Source organism: Epinephelus moara, chromosome 24, assembly GCF_006386435.1.
Source record: "Epinephelus moara isolate mb chromosome 24, YSFRI_EMoa_1.0, whole genome shotgun sequence".
Lineage (NCBI taxonomy): Eukaryota > Metazoa > Chordata > Actinopteri > Perciformes > Serranidae > Epinephelus > Epinephelus moara.
The window spans coordinates 44,637,610-44,657,118 of NC_065529.1; the positions used below are offsets into that span (position 1 = coordinate 44,637,610).

The 19,509-nt window shown below is 38.2% G+C and overlaps 1 protein-coding gene across 1 annotated transcript in view; it reads left to right on the top strand.

Moving 5' to 3' along the window:
- Positions 1–938: 938 nt before the first annotated feature.
- The window catches only part of LOC126385695 (serine/threonine-protein kinase 4-like), a 52,328-nt gene continuing 33,757 nt past the window's right edge, over positions 939–19,509 (top strand). The window contains exons 1-8 of the mRNA XM_050037570.1: positions 939–1,576; positions 10,059–10,139; positions 15,086–15,214; positions 16,528–16,642; positions 16,900–17,064; positions 17,835–18,002; positions 18,181–18,318; positions 18,424–18,555. Of these exons, the coding sequence (XP_049893527.1) occupies positions 1,533–1,576; positions 10,059–10,139; positions 15,086–15,214; positions 16,528–16,642; positions 16,900–17,064; positions 17,835–18,002; positions 18,181–18,318; positions 18,424–18,555 (972 nt within the window). The 5' untranslated portion in view covers positions 939–1,532. The remainder of the gene's footprint in view (positions 1,577–10,058; positions 10,140–15,085; positions 15,215–16,527; positions 16,643–16,899; positions 17,065–17,834; positions 18,003–18,180; positions 18,319–18,423; positions 18,556–19,509) is intronic.

Below are 19,509 nucleotides of genomic sequence, written 5' to 3' on the forward strand. Positions count from 1 at the left end.
AAGAAATGTTTTTATATTCTTGGTGTCAGAATTTGAAAGATAAAGCTAGAGAGGGGGGTATTAACTTCCTGTGTTATTCTAGTTTTAGTATATTAAAATGTGTGGAATTTGGACACAACACTCAAATAGTTAGTATGCAATAAACCAATGTACTTTAATATTTAAAACTAACAGGAAATGACACAATATGTGTCACTGGATGTCACCAAACCAACATCATGAAGCCCCTGATGTCCACACTTGACAGGTGACAGTGTTGAAGAAATACTAAAATCTTTTTCTCAAGTTAAAGTAGCAATAACACAGTTTAAAAAATACTCTGCTACAAATAAGACCTGCATTTAAATGATTGTGTATTGATGGGTTAGAATAGATATTAGACAAGAAGTTTGCTTCTTCGCACTCCTTTTCAGAAATGCAGGGTATTTGTGTTGCTTATTGAAAATCTGCTTTATATGTTTGCCGTTATTTTATTATTATTATTATTTTACATACGCATAGTATTTTATTATTTTTTAAATGTATGAAATAAATTATATTTAATTCAGTTCAATAAAATAGACCCACTGTACCCATATGAGGACAGATTTTTTTTTTTTTTAATTTATTGTTTTTAAATACCTTCTGTTCAGAGACGATACTTAGATTTTTTAAATAATCCCAAACTGGGAAATTTATGTGTCACAGCAGCAAGTAATCAAACAGTATGTGGACAGTAATATACATGTAAACACAAGATGACAACAACGGATCGAAATAAATTATATGAGAATATAGAAATACAAAATATATATACAAAAATAAGTAGCACTAAAATTTAGAATATACCAGAGAAATATACAGAAATTAAATAAATATATCAGTAAAAGTGTGCAATTAATTATGATGAGAAGTGTGAACAAACTGTTTGAATCAGGTCCTGCTAATCCAAAATAGCTTGGAGAAATAAAAAATGTATACCTAACAGGAGCTCGGGTCTCAGGAGGTTTTAAGGTCAAAGGTTAGGAGCCCCAGTCTGACGTATTTCCACAGTCTGGTCCCTTGTATCATCAGTTTATCTCTGGCGCCCCCTGCTGGTGCTGCCAGGTACTGCAGTCTTTGTCTGGACCGCCTTCCTCTCCTCTCAGCACTTCCTGGTGTTTTCAAACTGGATGTCACAGCGGCTCTGAGCGGTTTGTCAAACAAGTCCAAAGTTGTCTCGACACGGGAGGAGGATGAACTCCAAGACGAGGATACGGCAGCTGTGTGAAGTGTGTACGCTGTGTGAACATCGTTTTACAAAATGATTAACGGACGTAGTGTTTTCAGCGGCTAACGGGCGGCGGTAACACGGGACGCTGCTGTAACACAGGACGGGCTAGCTGCTCTGCTAGCTGCTCCGCTAGCTGCTCTGCTAGCTGTTAGCCAGTTAGCTCGCTGCTAGCAGACTGAACTGTCTGTTACTGCTAGTTAGCATCGAGTGTTTGAAACAAGCTTCAAGTTTTAACCACAGACACGACTGAGAGGACTGTGAGAGCTCCGGAGAGGACGACATGGAGAACAAGGACAAAGTACAGATGAGGAATAACCCTCGCAGGTAACGTTATGCTAATAATGAAAACACATTGATCATCAATCATTGATTTTATCAGTCCAGTCTGCTGCTGCTGGTCAGGTTAGCTGCTGCTGGCATGGAAATAACACCAAGTCATAAAAACTTCACGGAGCGTTTGAGTGACATTAAATAACATCAGTGGCCAGAGGTAACTAAATACATTTACTCAAGTAACTAAGCACAATTTTAACGTATTTGTACTTTACTTTAATATTTCCATGTTATGCCACTTTATTTATACACCACCACGTTTCAGAGGCAACTATATTCATTTGAAAACTTTAGTTACCTTGCAGAATATTAATACATGAATAAATATATTGTGTGATTGCGGATGAAGCCACACAGTAGGATGAAGTAATTAAAATGAGCCCCACCTTTTCCTGCTGCAACATTAAAGTGACCAACACATTAATGCATCAATAATTATAATCCAGTGACACAATAAGTGCTTTAACTTTTGGTACTTTAACTATATTTTGATGCAAATACTTTTTCTACTTTATTACTTCGGTATAAATGCAGGACTTTTTCCTGTGAGAGTATATTTTTATATTGTAGTAATGCTACTTTTACATAAGAAGTATATCTGAATACTTTTTCCAGTATTGAAGATGATGTTATATCACAAAGAAAACAGGTTGGCTGCTGAAAAATTAATTTAGAAACTGAAACATGAACTGAAAACATCTTCAACTTTAATTTACCTCGAGTGGTTCTTGGTTAACTTTACCACAAATTCTCATGAGTCTTCCTGTCCTGTAAATACAAGGCATTTTATTTCAGTATCACTGTATGGCAGCTCCTCAGAAGCTTGTGTCAGGATCAGAAGATTTTGTGTTAACAAATGTGTGTGTGTGTGTGTGTGTGTGTGTGTGTGTGTGCTAACATATCTGGTCTAATCTCTACTTCTCTGTCTCCAGAAATCAGTATAAATAGATTAAAACCTGTTATTAATTAGTCCACCTCTTATTGAATCAGCAGCATCAGTCCTGATCTGTTGTGTCAAATCCCTGTGTTATCACTATCAAAGCCTGCTGATCCAGTTTAATGCCTTAACTCTATTTGCAGATCTCGACTTTAGCTGCTTTAATCTCTGTAGGTTTAACAAACTCAGCTCAGAGCGGATTGAGGTGCAGTAATTCATTCAGTGTTCATCAGGTCTGTGTGTGTTGGGTTCAAAGCTTCTGGGTTTCACAGCCTTGGGTTGTCAGGTGGTTTCCATGGAGACAAGCGTGTGAGGCGTCAGGGACCACAGCACATTTTGTGGCAGAAAAATTAGGCCAGATACTTTGGTTTAAAAACAAGAAACGGCTAAACTGAATCAGATGTAGTGTATGTACATAATGTATGTGGGACTTAATCATCACTGCACTGTGTGTGTCAGTTTGTGACTCACTTAGTTGTCATGTCTGTGCACCACCGCTCCCCATGTGTGTTAATATATGTAGTGAGCTGAGCAAACAACCTGATTCATATTTGGAAGTATCTAATGCAAGAGTGTAAATTCGGTAAATTGACTTGAAAATCCTGTCAGGTGTTTGTTTTAAAGTCTTAATTCTTGAGGTTTTCTCAACAATAACTGTAATAGTTGTGGTTAGCACTGAAATAATTAGTCAATTAACTGATAAGTCCATTAGCAGAGAGGTAGTTCTCATAATGGATTAATCATTAAAGCCAAAATGCTGATTGCAGCTTCTGAAATGTAGAGACCTGATGTTATTCCCTCACATATAATAGTAAAGTACATGTTCAGGTCTATGTTGATTAGATTTTAAAATATTGATTAGACAAAAGAAGCTTTTTGGTGCTGAGAATTTGTAATTGGTATTATTTTAGGACATGTAACAGAATAAAACCCCAAACCAAAACAATTACCTGTTATCAAAAAAATAATTGGCAGGTCAGTCGATAATGAACATGTTAAATCTCCCCTCAGGACATCATTTAGCTGATGGGGAAAGATCTCAAGTATCTCTTCTCATGATCAATTCAGTTAGAAGGCAGCTGCTTTAACAGTGGAGTCACTCATTAAATATTAGGGATGCATGATATTGGATTTTTTGCTGATATCCGATGTGCTGATTTAACAACTTATGTGTTCGATAACAGATACCGATATCAATATTTTCCCCACCTAATCTTAGTGATCATCAAGTCTCTTCTGTAGTAGAATTACCATCATATTATACATGCATGAAAGACATAAGATAGAGACATAAGAGACATGAAATACAATGCATTTCAATGTATGTGATATTAATTCATTGTGCAAAATAGGAAAAGCTTGTTGGAAGATCCTGATAGTTATTTTTAAAGCCAACATTGTCCGACACCGATGACTTGCTGATATTATTGTGCATCCCTATTAAATATATGTGCAAAATAAATCAAATTTGTTGAAGCTGCCCAAGCTAGAACATGTCCTCAATCACAGTATTAGATGCTCTCATAATGCCTTTAACTGGACGTGAGAAGAAGGTCATTAAACCAGATGCTCTTTCAGTTTATTGTTTAGTTGGCTCAGTTTGGTCGGTGTGTGTTTGACGGAGGGAACTGAGGAGTTCCTATTCTGTCCAGTTATCAGGAGGATGTCAGTAAAATACACTGTGTCTCTTGTTTATCATGTCCACTCATTCATCCACTGTTTCCTTAATAAACTGATGGCAGAGTTTGTACATTGTCATAGCCCTTTGTGTTGAGGCAAGGCTTGGTTAGTTGTTGTTTTTTTAAGCACCCTGTGTTTTACTTATGGTTAAAATTCTTAAGCAGTTCATTAGTTGAGAGAAAGAGCAGCAGTTCTGAATGATTGCAGTATTTTGTTTTATTTACTTTATGACTCAAATAATAATTAACTTGTGATTATTCAAAGGTGTTTTTAGGCATTCGGTACCTAATTTACAGCACATTCAAACTGTTTAGATTAAAGGTAAATTGAAGGAAAAAGTGTCGAAAAAGAGTCGTAGCTGTTCCTCAGGCTGGTCTTTAAAGTCTCAATTTGTGCTAATACTTCAACACCTTTTAGTGTAATATTTTAGCCTCTTGCACCTAAGATGTTTTACTTAAATTGTTATTCGATTAAGATTTTTTAAAATGGAAATGTTATTTTCTGTTTTTCTGGGGACATTTGGTTCAATATTTCTTTCAATATTTTTATAATTTTGATTGATTAACTTTACAGTTTAATGTCAACAATGAAAGGTTTTTATCCGAACACTCAGAGAGCTGCTTTTATTTTAAAGTTTCTAAGTAACTGATCCACGTTTCATGGAAGAATGATATTATAAACAACAATTACTGAATGTAGAGTCAGATCAGTTGAAATTTAACAAATGTAAAAAAGACCTTCTTGAAAAAGAAGCAAGAAAAAGAGAGCGGAGGGAAATCTTTAAATATAGTAATGTAAACATTTGGTGTGTCCAGTGCTTTGAGCCGCAGCAGAAACACACACTGCTGTAGAAGTTCACAGAGTCCACTTGAAATGCAGATTATGGGCTGCTACGGTGGATTAGCATTTCAATGCTCCGCTCTGTATTTCTTCTGTGGTTTGTGGCTTGAAGTCGATAAAGTTTGGCATATGGCTGCGCTGGGCAGAGAATAAAATCTGGCCCTGAATCTTTGGAGAAAGTCTCAGGCGTATCGACACACAGCTCTGTTTTCAACTGAGAACTTCACAGACAAACAGAGAGACTGGTTGCAGTTTAATGACAGTTGCATTTCAGAGATCATTAAAAATGCAGCTTGTACCTTTCTCTTGTGCATCTGTGATGTCTTAGTATCATAGCAAATAAATTCAAGTTTTTAATTCAACTTTTTATTTCCTCAGGCATTTGATTTCACAGTGTGTTGTAAAGGGGAACTCCACCAACTGTACACATCAAAGTCTGTTTACAGGTCTCTGCATTGTGGGTAATGTAGGCGCCAGATTTTAACAAAGAAGAAAAATGGATGGATGGAATAAAAACAGACAGTATTTATGTTTTTCTTTTTACTGTCGTGCGTCCGACAGTGTTACAGAAGTGCAATGCTAAATTGGATTAATCCTTTAACCTCTGTGCTTTAGGGCCGAAGCCTCAGAATCAGACAGTTAGTTGTAACAGCTCCCAGCTGTCTTTTCTTTTTATTACTCAACAGTGAATTGATCATAGTTTATTTGCTCAACCGTGAGCTGCCACTCCCACTTTAATGCTACTGTAGTTTCAGGATGAAAATCATTCTCAGCACTGACCCAGATCAGATCTTAACCTCATATTAATTTGTGTGTACCCCGAGACAAAGACGTTGCTTGTACAAATGTAGGGATGCACTGATTTTGAAATTCTGGGGTGATACCAATACCAGTGTTTTCATGTTGTTGTTTATTGTGTTTTTGTTGATATGTATAACCCCCGTTTGTGCCAGTGAAACAAAGAAATCCACACTAAAAAAATAACTGAACCTTGAAACGAATAAATACTTTTAAATGAGCACAAACTCAATTGAACAGATTTATGAAACAACCTTGAATATAACATTTCACATAAAAAACATCTTAGAAATAACTGCTTCAAAAGACTTCTTACTGTGTATTATCATAATTCTCTTTCTAATACCTATTTTATATTATATACAACAAATTTCTCCTTCACACGACTTTATTTATTCAAGTTTCTTGCCAAAAACAACATTTTACCAGATGTCATTGAACAAATCATGTGTCATAACTTACCTTTGCTCAAGTCTTATTGTTACTGAATAGAGCTTGAACACATCATAGTGTAACTACATGCAGCCTGTGTGAGCTGTTAATTGCGGCCACTGGCTGCCTACAGATAACATTAACTACAGTAACATTAACAATAGGGTCCTCTGACACAATGATGCTGAGTTTACTGCGTCCTTTTGTCCAGAAGGCGTCGCAGGGAAGATGTTCATTTGACCCACATACGTTTTCTGTTGTCCGCTAGAAAAAGGGACAGTGGGACGATGGCTGCTACAGGCCATCTCGTCACACAACAGTTGTATTCTTCTTGTACCTGCTCATTGATTTATGTTTATTGCCATTAGTCTGGAAATCGCCTTTTTATCCTGTGCAAGATTGATGTGACACAACAGAAAAACACAGATCCTGATTTTCAGCCTATTGATCGGTGCATCACTATGTAAATGCTTTGAAATGTCTGATTCACCTTCAGATAAAGCTGAGTTATATCAATTTGGTATCAACACAGTGATGTGACAATACATTTTTCTTTTTATCATAATATAGAAATTTGACAGTTCAGAGTCGACACACAGGCTAACTTTTGATTGGGGAAGTTTTTTTCTAGAATGACTCCGGACTTTTAAATCAAGCTGCCCTATTAAGTGCAGTTTTTAAGGATGTTTCCATGCACATTTAAAAGTGAGACTTATGTGGCATCCTGGTAGCTAATCACATCTTCCCTGGTTTGAGTCTGACCCACCAGCTACTGCCGAACAAAGGTTGAAATATCTGAAACAATACATGTAAAAAAAGACAGGAGATTAAAATACTTATATCTCACAATCTTTTTGTTGATTCATCTGAGAAACATGTATCATTGGGAGGTTGGATGAAACACTATATGCAGTGCAAACAATAAGCACCAACAGATAAACTCAAAAGCATTTTAATACAAGCTACCAGGACTGTGAGAGTGGAGCAGCAGTTTGTCTCTGATTTTGGATTAGATCTTTCCTTCTGTCTTCCTGTAGTCATCCTGAGAATTGCTCGTCACGAGCTGAATCTAGGGCGTGTTTGGATCTATTTTTGTTTGTATGCTGAGACTATTTTTATCTTGTCTTCACTTTATCAAACATCTAGAGGAGTTTTGTTTCTCTGCTCACATTCCAGGAGAGAGCAAAGGTGGACGGTTTCACCCAGGAGGAGGCTGAATTAAATATCCTGCCTGGTTTTATTTATTAAGTTGGAACATGCTGACTGTACACATGAAGACTCTTTTGGTGATACCAACTGTTTGATTCCTTTAAAGGAGTACTTCACCACAAATGACCAATTGTATATCAGTCAGTCATGCTGTGTTATCTTGAATTTGTGAAGAGAACTGTTTTTCTCGCATACCTCCATGGAAAACTACCAACATATTGATGTATTGATTGACTATGGACCACTTTAACAACAGTAAAATTATAGCAAAACATCCATTTACACACTTTCACACAAATAAGTTGAACTCTTAGTTCAGTTTTAAATAAGTAACGTTTTAGTAAAAATGCAGGTGTGTGAGAAGCACTGAGCATACAACTGGATAAATGAGACTTAGATTATATTGCACGAGTTGTGTGAGAGTTTAAAAACTGATGTTTTGGTAGAGTTTTACTGGTGTTAAGTGGTTTGTGTTGTAAATGGTTTTCTTGACAAACTCAAGGTAACTTGCATGACTAACTGACATACAAATGGTCATTTAGTGGGATGAAATATTCCTTTAATTTCAAGCTGTTTTACTGTTTGACTTGTAAGTTTTTATCGAGTGCTGAATATTTCAGTTTTTACTGTTAAATTGTGTCTGAAATTCGGTCTAACTTATGACTGATTTATCAATCAGCATTCAGAGCATGAACTCTATGAATAATGAGTTAATGAATATAGAGTTGCAGCAGTGTGAAGCGTAAATATGAAGTAAAAGTATCAAAAAAAAAAGAGTATCAGAGCTAGTTAAAGACTAGTCTCGCTCACCAGACCTTTCTCAAGAAAAGAAAGGTCTGGCTGCGCCGTCTCTCACTTTAAGATTGGAGGAAAAAAACGCCCCGGCTTTTTTTATTTCTTTCAACCAATCACAATCGTTCTTGGCGGTGCCATTTCTTTCAACCAATCACAATCGTTCTTGGCGGTGCCACAGCAACGGTGCGCTTGAAAACTGCAACACAACCGGAGGTGGTAGGGCGGGACTTCAGCGGGTGGCTCGTTCCGCCCAATGAGAGGCTGATCTATGCAGCGAACTTCCGCCCACTTAGACTAGTTAAAGACTAAAGTGAACAGATTCATTTTTAGCTTTTTATATATATACATATACATATACATATACATATATATATATATATTTAGCAAGCTAGATTCCCTGATATCTATAGGTAGTGTGTTCCATAGCTTTGGGGCGTAACTGACAAAGGCTGCATCCCTGATCTTCTTCCAGCTGTTTTTTTTTTTTTTTATTAAGAGGACAGTGCACATTAATGAACATTTCTGTAAATGTGCCGGTGTTAGCCAAAGGCTAATTTTCAACTGTAGTCCTCCGGCATGATGTTAAAAAGACCTCAGGCCATTAAAAAACACAAAAACAGGAACACAGAAGTCATAATATATAAAACAACAAATAACAAACAAAAACAGGAACACATAAGTCATAATACTGTATGTAAACCAAATAACAAACAGATAGACAATAATTCAGAACGAAAAACCAATACGTACAGTGCAATGTAATACAGTGCAAAATAGTTGATCGAGAGGCTATGGATAGTGAATAGACGAAACAATGCAAGTCCATGAATCACTGGCAGAGTGTATATGATATATGAGGTTATAAAGTGCTGCAGTGCCCATAAAAGTCATCACAGTAAAAGTCTAAATTTAATTAAATTACAATAAGTTAAACTGGGAGAGATGAAACTGTCAGGGGTGGATAAATGGGATGGAGGTGCAGCAATGCAAGGACCAGAAACATTCCAGGAGATTCCAGAGCTGCTGGGAACCTCCAATAAACCAGCAAGAGATGATTGCAGTGTTCTTGGAGGCAATTAGTTAACAAGGGAGTTATCAGTGTAGCTCAAATACAGCTCAAACAGTTAATAAGTTGTTGCAGTGGATTCATTTTTCTGACAGAAAACTGAAACTGTGTTGATCATTGGTTATTCATGTAGGCCGTTTTTGAAGCAGAGTATAAATCAAATCAAATTTGTGTCATCCATTCAAGCTGAAACACCCGTTGAATCTGAAACTGAAACAGTTAGTCAGCCAGACCGAAAATTGATCAACCGCCATGTATGAAGCAAGAATCTTTACATTTAATGCATGTTTTTCAGGCCTGTGTGTGTATGTAGTGTAACAATAGAGTGAACAAATTCAAAACTCTTTGGGATTAATAATCTCTTATTCCTTTCTTTAGAAAAATGACAAATATATTCTAGTTCTATGTTCCCAGATGTGAGGAGTTACTAGTTTTCTCTGTTTTTAAATATTGTAAACTGATCATCTTTGGGTTTTTTATTCTTAGTCAGTCAAAACAAGACACTTTGCACTATTTAATTTCATTTTTTGACCAAAATAAGAATCAATTACTGAAGCTAATTGTTGGCTGATGAATCCATTATGAAAATAATCGTTAGTTGCAGCCTCACCCTGAAATATTTACATTAAAAAGTTTCAGTTTCCTGTTTAATCTCCCTTCCTTTCTTGTCCCTTTCTCCACCACCAACATGTCTGTCTGTGTCTCTGTTGTTACAGACAGTTGAAGAAGCTGAGTGAGGACAGCCTCACCAAGCAGCCGGAGGAAGTGTTTGATGTCCTGGAGAAGCTGGGTGAAGGGTGAGTCAGTGTACAGTCAGTGGAGTCAGTCAGACGACGGGGGACCTCCTGTATTTACACATTTCTTCTCTGTCTCTATCTGTCCCTTCTCTGCCTCGTTTCTTCTCTGTTAGCCATTCAGCTCCTCCTTTGTCTGGTGCTCATCAACATAAACATTGCATCTTCATATCCTGTTTCTCAACGCACTTCCTGTTCAGAGCGGCTGATTGACGCCACAACTATGTGTGTGTGTCACTGCTGATGCTCTCGTTTTTCAACAGCGAGCACCACTTTATGACCCCTCAGTGGATGTCACTCCTTCTTTTTGCAACATCAGCCAGTCATCAGCCACGCTGGTGTTAATGACACGGAGATATTTACACCAGTTATGGTTAAAGTTGTTTCCTGGAAGCCTTTAGCATTTTTTCAGTTTTATTTGGGCGGGTGAGAACAAACTCAAAAGATGCGTGACAGTAATGAGAGAACAGTCCAGAGCAGCCACAGGAGAGGAGGCCAAAAGTGACAGATGTTGACAACTGATAGCTAATAGTTCCTCATGCTTAGAAAGCCGAGCATAACGTGCAGCAGCATAACAAAATGAACAGAGGTGAAACTCCAAGGTTGACTTATTTAGTTTGAGTCTTTTTCTTCTTTAGAAAGTATCTTATACACATAAATCATGATAAACAGAATAATTTCCCCCGCTGTAGATTTTTTCAAAATGTAAAAACCCTGTACATCTTGGGAGAGATAAAGTAAACATATAAGCACCATGAAGTATATGTCAGGGAGACTTGAGGGGGAAAACAGGATAGCAGTCTGTGAGGTTTGCTAGACTAAACAGCACAAGGTCTTTTGTTTGATATCTCCACAAAATCAGGCCATAAGGGTCTTGTGTATTTCATCCACTTGGCCCAGAATTTAAAGGACACATTTTTCTGAAGATGAAGAGAAGAGTTACCTTTTTCGTAACATAAATATCATAAACAATATTTATCCTCTCCTCTATTGTGGGGCGTTCAGGAAGCAACCAGCGCTTTGTGCGGGCTCTCTTGCAAGCAGATGTCAAAATGCCAAATGTGTATTTGTCAAAACACTTTGCTTTAAAATCAAAACATCCTAAAAATAAGGTGGAAAATTGCAGAAGCAGATCAGTTCTTTATGAAATTCTGTCCAGAAAGGCCTAATAACTGGACTCTCCCAGAATACATGCCAGTGATTGGCTTCCTGAAACCCACACTGTCTCCAGCATTTGACGTCCCCTCCAGCAAAATGTGCTCTCTGCTTCAGTGAGATAGAAAAACGAATTAAACATTTCCACCCAAACTCACACCACACATGAGAGTTATTGCATTTCCACTGAAATTTACACATATTCAGCCAGTTCTCATTTGATATTGAAGAGTTACCTTTTCTTTCCCATTTTTTATAAGATATTCTGTAGTGTTTTATTGTCGTAAGACTTTCATAAAGTTTAGAGATAGCACTTTTATTTGAAACATTTTTGTAGGCATCAATAAATATTCTCAGTATTGGATCATCACAGTCTGTTATATTTCTAATGTTGTAAAGTATCTTATTCTAGGACAGTTTTTCCGAACACCTATGTTCGAAAGATATCAAACTCCTTGAGATGAGTCCTGCTGGGAAAGTTTTCCTGATACACTAACAGGAAGTTCTCATCATTGGAAGTTTTGTAAGACATGAAATACTTGAATTACATCAGCATAAAACAACACTAATTACACTACTTTTGGCTGTAACTAGTAATGTTAATTACAATTACTGAAATTTAAATGGGCTCGTTACTTTTGTTTTGGTCATAGCAGACTAACGGAGCCTATTCCCTGGAATTTTTCCCACTTATGATCTAACGTCACCCATAGTGATGGAAATAAATACCTTTTATCCCTTTGTTCATTAGGTCTGTCACGATAAGAAATAATTGTCTAATGTCTGAGAAACAGGTATTTCATTTAACTCTGCCAAAAGAGCAAAACCTGACTTGTGTTGAGTCGGAGACCTGTAGAGGCTACAATAAATACGCCAAGCAAGACATGTCATGTTTTATTGTTCCACTATTTACCTTTTGTCATAGTGATAATGGAGACAGTCAAAGATAAAAGTTGTCCCAACACTAAAATGACGGATCTCTGTGTGTATTAATAAGAGAACTGAGTCAGAATCAGAAGAGGAAATTGAAGCAGATATTTAAAAGTAACACAAAAGTTGTTTCCCCTAGTATCTAATTACTTTTGTATGCAGTTACTGGTCATGTTTTTCAGTTTCTTTGAAACATGTTGCACGAGCCGTCAGAAACTCCAGCAGGTTAAACTGGAGTGATTAAACACTGTTACAGACACACTGTCAAAAGACTTACAGAAACTTGCCAGCCCTTTTTCCAGTCCAAAAGAATATTTGCCGTTAAGATCAGATGTAACTTTCAATGCAGTGCAGGTACTGAGACAATAAAATGCATTTTAGTATTTAACCAGAAGTGCAAAAAGCAGTAATATACAGAGTTAACAGTGACAGTGCACAAATACACATACACACACACGTATATGTCTTTGGACACACTCCCCGAGCCGAAGAGTGAGTTACAGCGCAGCAACGATCTCTCGTTCAGCAGCTAACATTATCACACAGCACACACCCACAGCAATGAGCAGGGTGGCTGCTAAAAGACTGAAAGGTATGTTAGTGACGGCTGTTTTGATTATGTTTGAATGATTGTGGCGTTTAACGGAGTTTTTATTCTTGGAATTATTGGACGGAAAGAGCTCAGGGAGCTTGTTGAACGTAGCTAACTTACCACTCACACACATGTGGTTTAAGAAACAACACAGATGCTATGTGCTCTAAGGTCAGCAGTGACACAGTGTCTGTAGTGTTTTGTCTCTCTGGGTTTTTACCTCATCTGCACATGTAAACTGTGTGTTTTACGTTTTCTCTGTTATTTTATATCTAAATTAGGGGTGTAATGGTACACAAAAATCACGGTTCGGGTTTTTTCGGTACAGTAATGAAAAAAATAGACAAATATTAAATATCTTTTACTTATTGGTAACCTTATTAAAACATACCACCACAGCAGTTAACTCTTTCTACACAATTTTTGAATGAAACAAATATGTATAAAATCCTGCTTTTTCACATTGTTTGAATGAAAATAGAAATATAAAAGTGAAAAATAAAATCCTGCTGTTTTTTTAACACATTTTTTGAATGAAAAATATAAATATACATTTCTGCTTTAACAGTTTTACTCAATTAAAATAAAAAGTATAGTGCAGCTGGTCAGCTTTAAAGCCTGCTCAGATTCAGTTTTACTAGGAACTTACTTAGCTTTCCCACTTTGTTAAAGTGCAGTAAACAAAACATGCTTATATCTAAAGTGCAGCTTAAACAATTTTACTCAACTCCAATGGCGTTGGTTATTTCTTTAGCGCGATGGTCAGGGAAACGCTCTTTCTTTTTAAACGACGACGATATCGTAGTTTGCACCGGATTGCTTTTTCTAGTCGTGCCGGTTAACGTTCAAACTCGGGTGGTGTCGCTTTAGATGCGTTAGCATGTTAGACGTGTTTCCAAGTACATACCCGACCGCTGTTCTGCAGTGTCGGCACACTGCTTTTGTCTTGTCCACTTGTTTAATTCCATCTTCGTATTTTACCCTGAAACCAAAGTGTTCCCGAACGGAGGACTTAAGGTTCGCGGGTGGGTCTTCGTCAGGCTCACTTGCCATGTTGTCAAAATGCGAGAATGCGCTGCACAAAGTGAAAGCGGAGATTTACGGGACTCGGTCCGTCACTCAATTATGTCCGTCGGAGAACTAGATATTTTAAATGGTTTGGCTTGCAAAAACGTAATTAAAATAAAACAAAATACAATAGAATAATATCCTGCGCCCAATAATTCGGTACAGGGTCGTGCCGAACCGAAAGTCGCGTACCGAACGGTTCGACACAAATACATGTACCGTTACGGCCCTAATCTAAATGTGTTAATAAACTTATACTTAGTAGTGGGGGGGTTAAAGATGGCTCCAGTGCGTCATCAAGCCATGATCTCAGGCACTCCCAAAAATCCTGAACTTCACCTGGACTTTAATAATTGTTATAGCCTTGAGGTGCAGGCCCAGGGTTTAATTTGATGATTGGAAATAGGATTCTAGAAAAACTGGATTTGTGCTGCGTTTAAGTTGGAGTTATAGAGAATACTAAGGGCCTGTCCCAATACCACACTTCCTCCTGAAATACCCACTTGCACTTGGTTGTGCGCATTCACGTTTAGGCTAGTGGTGTCCCAAAACAGAATTGAGGTAGTGGTTTCCAACACTTCAAACCAGCCCTAGATTCCAAGAAAGCCCCGACCCACACTTTCAACGAAGTGGAAGATGAAATTTCCCAGAACTTTTTCCCAGAAGTTTTGGAAAACAATTTGTTACTGTACGATCGGAATGTAGGCTATACAAACATATGGTTGGAGTAGCTTAAACTCATCAGCAACTCGGTTGAACACAGCATCAAAATATATAAACAAATCGACTTACCCGAACAAAATCGATCAGAACTAGAAGACGATCAGAACTAAGAGCCAGCATTTTCAAACCTGAATGACTACTGGTATCTTGCGTCGCTACTACGCGTGACGTATGCCTGCACGTCGACCACGCCGATTTGCATGATGTGGTGTCTCATTTCTTAGGGAAAGATCTCTACCCTAATATTTCTCACTTCCCTCATCGAGGGTCATCTCGCAAACGAGGACACTCAATACCAAGTGGAAGATTTAAGGGGTAGAAATGGGACTGGGCCTAATTGATATTATTGAGATTCAGGTGCTGACTCCTGCTGCCTGCCAAAACAGTTTTACTTTGAGTTGATTCTGTTGTTTAGTTAGTTCTCCACAGGTGACAGAAACAACAAACACAACATGTGATCTCTCCCTTTGTGTCTCTGCAGGTCGTATGGCTGTGTGTTTAAAGCCCATCATAAAGAGACGGGGGAGATCGTAGCCATCAAACAAGTTCCAGTGGAGTCAGATCTTCAGGAGATCATCAAGGAAATCTCCATCATGCAGCAGTGCAACAGGTATGTGTTGGCTCACGTGGAAACAAATGTGTTCTGACTGAATTTAGAGAAAGCCATTAAAAGCATCACCGCTGTGACACAAATCTTTCCAGTTCACGTGGGCAGAGTTCTCACACTCATAATTTGCAGAGGTGGGCCACCTCTGTTGAAATGTAGATAACCTCAGAGTTTATAAAACATGTATGTGATGTGAAAGAGCTGTGAAGTCTTGGTACTGTATTTAAATTGTGTTATCATTAACACTTTACAGTCGTTACTGTCATCTGACAGAAGCTGTTGTTCAAAGTGACTTAAAGTGTTTTCAGCTTCAGTGGAAAAAAGAATCCAACATGACATAACATGACACGACATAACTGGTTTTGTTGGGGGGGTTCCCACAAGTGAACACTCTTTCAGACTGTTGTCACAGAAACTTTTAGGGGAAACACTGCAACAGTTTGTGTTTGGTCTGTAATTGTACCAAGAAATCACAGTGAGTGAATGTATTTTTAGGTTTTCCCTCTGCACAATGTGATACTGCAGCAGAGATGTTTTTGACAGATTATTTGGTTTTGGTTTTTAAGCTTTCGGTCTTACTGTAAAAACAGCTTCACTTGTTTACATCATGCTCAGCTGTCTGATGTTCTGTTTGGCATATCACCTACATGTAGGTCTGTGATGCCAGTAACTTAGCTGGTGTTTATGGTACACTATTTCCCGAAACATTGACCTCCCCCTGATGGTGATTTCAGAGTAAAACTGAAGCTTCCAACACCCAGTGTGCCTCATTTTAGTGTTTGGAGAACTTTACTCTTTAGCTAGTATGTCGTGTGCTGCAAATACAAACATTCAGATCTGTGTTAAAATGAAAAGTGACTGATGTAAGATTATTTTTTATATCAAAAGAAAGGTTCATATTTTCTAAGTCTGTCAGTTACCCATATTGAACATCAAGAGATCCCTTCCTGATGTGCTGGCAATGTATGTGATGGAGAACAAAATCCACAATCTCACGAAATCACACGACTAAGTTAGAAACTGGCTGGTTGTAAGACAGACTTAAAATATTGTGAACCTATCCTTTAACAAAATCTATTTAGAGTCCATGTTGTGCAGTCGCCACACCAAGAACACTGATACAGTTTCAACTAATTCAGACTCAATATAGACAGGATCCTATTGATGACAGCACAATGGGAGGCTGGATGAACTCTGCTGTTAACTAACACATTTTTTACACATTTTAATCAGGCTGAAATTATTAAAAACTGACTGCAGTCTACAATATGAAACACCAGTATTTATCATGCTGAGTTTTTTCTCTGTGTGTTCAGTCCTCATGTGGTGCGATACTACGGCAGCTACTTCAAAAACAGTGACCTGTGGATTGTTATGGAATACTGTGGAGCCGGATCAGTTTCTGATATCATCCGAATACGCAACAAGACGGTAATGTGACACTCAAAAACACAGACACACTGATAGGCACATAGTTTATTTAGAGCATAGAGAGTATGTATGTAAGTAAGTGTTATTATACTGACGTGCGTGTTCATGTGTCTGCATGGAAAAAAAGAGGGAGGTAGAATCTCCACTGGAACACATTTTTCATGATTTTGATTTGTAGCACTTATTATACTTTTAGCACATATTAATGAAACTTTGATGTATCTTCCTCCCTCCTTCTGTGTGTGCGTGTGTTGTAGCTAACAGAAGAGGAGATAGCCACCATCCTGCAGTCCACCCTGAAGGGTCTTGAGTATCTTCACTTCATGAGAAAAATCCACAGAGACATCAAAGCAGGGAACATCTTGCTGAACACAGAGGGCCAGGCCAAACTGGCCGACTTTGGAGTTGCTGGACAACTGACGGTGAGTGAAAATTAGAAATTAAAAATAAATGTAGACAGATAGATATCTTTAATGTCATTGTACAAGTACAATGAAATAAGTTTGCAACTCCCATACACGATGCAGTGGAAGACTAAACCTTAAAAAAAAGTGAGTATCTTAACTAATTGGGTCATCAGGGCTGACCCCTAGTAGTCAACCAAACATAAGTGACCAGAAAGGTCATTAGTCGGCAAGATTTCATTGGTCATGTAGTCGCAAAAAAAAAAAACTCTATTAGGAGCTGCGCCTTGTCAAAATAAATCCAAACCTATATGACTGGACCATGTGTGAATTTAATTTGAAAGGACAGACACAGGAAGTGTCCACGCTCAGCAGTCAGACAGGAGTCAGGTTAATTTCCAGGGCTGGTACCTGCGGTTATTCCACAGGCTAGTTAATAACATGTCGGGCAGGAAATCCAAAGTGTGGGATCATTTTGAGAAGGTGAAGGACGAACCCAAGGTGATATGTAAACTCATCTTCATTGGTCGACTACAAACATGACGTATCATCTGAAACATGGAAGTAGCTACATGCCCATTAGCCCACAGCGTCATTAACAGGCGGCTCGCTCAGTGTGTGACGTGCACTTGTAGATAAAATATAGGCCTATATTAATGAAGGTTCATTAGTACGGTAAGAGAGTCTTTGTGTTCTTGTTCTTCTTTCATTTGTCTCAGGAAGTTCCACACAGTGAGTAGTTTCTATAACGCTGAGCTCAGATTCAATTATCTCTTTCTGTTCCTCAGGACACCATGGCGAAGAGAAACACAGTCATCGGCACGCCGTTCTGGATGGCTCCAGAGGTCATACAGGAGATCGGCTACAACTGTGTGGCTGATATCTGGTCTCTGGGGATAACAGCTATAGAGATGGCCGAGGGGAAGCCTCCCTACGCTGACATACATCCCATGAGGGTGAGGGAGTCTTTACAGTGTCTTTGTGTTTGGGTTTATAAAGAGAAAAAAGTGTATTTGTGTGTGTAGAGATGTTAGACAGCCAACTTCCTTTATGAAGACAGAGTTGTTGTTGAGTATGTCTCTCTGCGTGCACACCTTCGTGTTTGGCTGTACTGAGTGATGTTTCTGTTTCTAGGCTATCTTCATGATTCCCACCAACCCTCCACCAACGTTCAGGAACCCAGATTTGTGGTCTCCAGCATTTAGAGAATTTGTCAGCCAGTGTTTGGTGAAAAACCCAGAAAACAGGGCGACTGCCACACAGTTGTTACAGGTAACCTCATATAAACCTTTACCACTGAACCTGAACTGTAGCTAAACATTTTCAGTCCAGCATTTAGAACAGTAGTAAAGACAATGCGTTCTCTTTCTCTTTCAGGATCCGTTCATCAAGTCAGCCAAGCCCAGCCCCATCCTCAGAGCGCTGATCACAGATGCCATGGAGATCAAACTGAAGAGACAGGAGGAGGCTGAACAGAGAGAGCAGGATGCAGAAGATGATGACAATTCGGTAAAGAAAGGAATAATCAAAACTCCATCAAAATATGTAAAAAAAACCAAAACTCTTCTTTGAGCTCTTTGATCTTGATCAAAAATGTTCAGACCCCACCCTAAAACAACGTCTGTGCCACACATACTTAGCTGATATAACTTTTACACAACAAGTAGAACTAAGAAAGGCATCAGAAGTAATTTTAAAGTTACACTCTGCAGGATTTTCCTAAAAACAACGTCTATATAATACATAGACTTGTACAGAAGTAATCCCTTTCAATCATCACTTACTGTACGATGCACTAAGTGTGTCGTGGTGTATTTTTCTCCAGAGACTCTGCCCTCTGACTGTATTTTGTTATCTACGTCTCATTTTCTGTGTTCGGGACATGTTCCCCCGCAGCGCTTGGGTGAGGTTGGAGCTTAATAAAAAGGTAGTGTCCAGCTGCCACAAACAGCAGGCATTCAAGACAAGCGCAGAACAACACAAGTATAGCAAGGTGTAACAGCAACGGAGGGTAAACCTGGGCTTTCACTTTCGCTAGCAAATGTGTTTCCAAACAGTAAGTGACAACCCTGCATAGGATACCTTAAACCTACGAGAATGTGTCATTGCAGTTAATTTACTTTGGATTTTTAACCTTTTAGGCTTCTTCTGCAAAGTGGTCGGTGGTCTTCCTGGGGTGCACACAAAAGCAACAATAATAAAAATAAGCAATTATTTAAAATCACACGTTATCAATCAAACAAGAAGAGGCCAGACAAGCCAAATACAGATCAAATTACTCTACGTATGAAAAGATAGACAAATAAAAGGCCAAAAGGGTTTTGTTTTAGTGAGTTTTTAAAAGATAATCTACCTGCTGTGTCTGATGTTTTCATGTTCCAGGCAAAAGAAACTATAGACAACAGTTCTTCGATTTGTTTGTGGACATACAGCCACCAGATTCTCACATGACTTGTGTTTGGT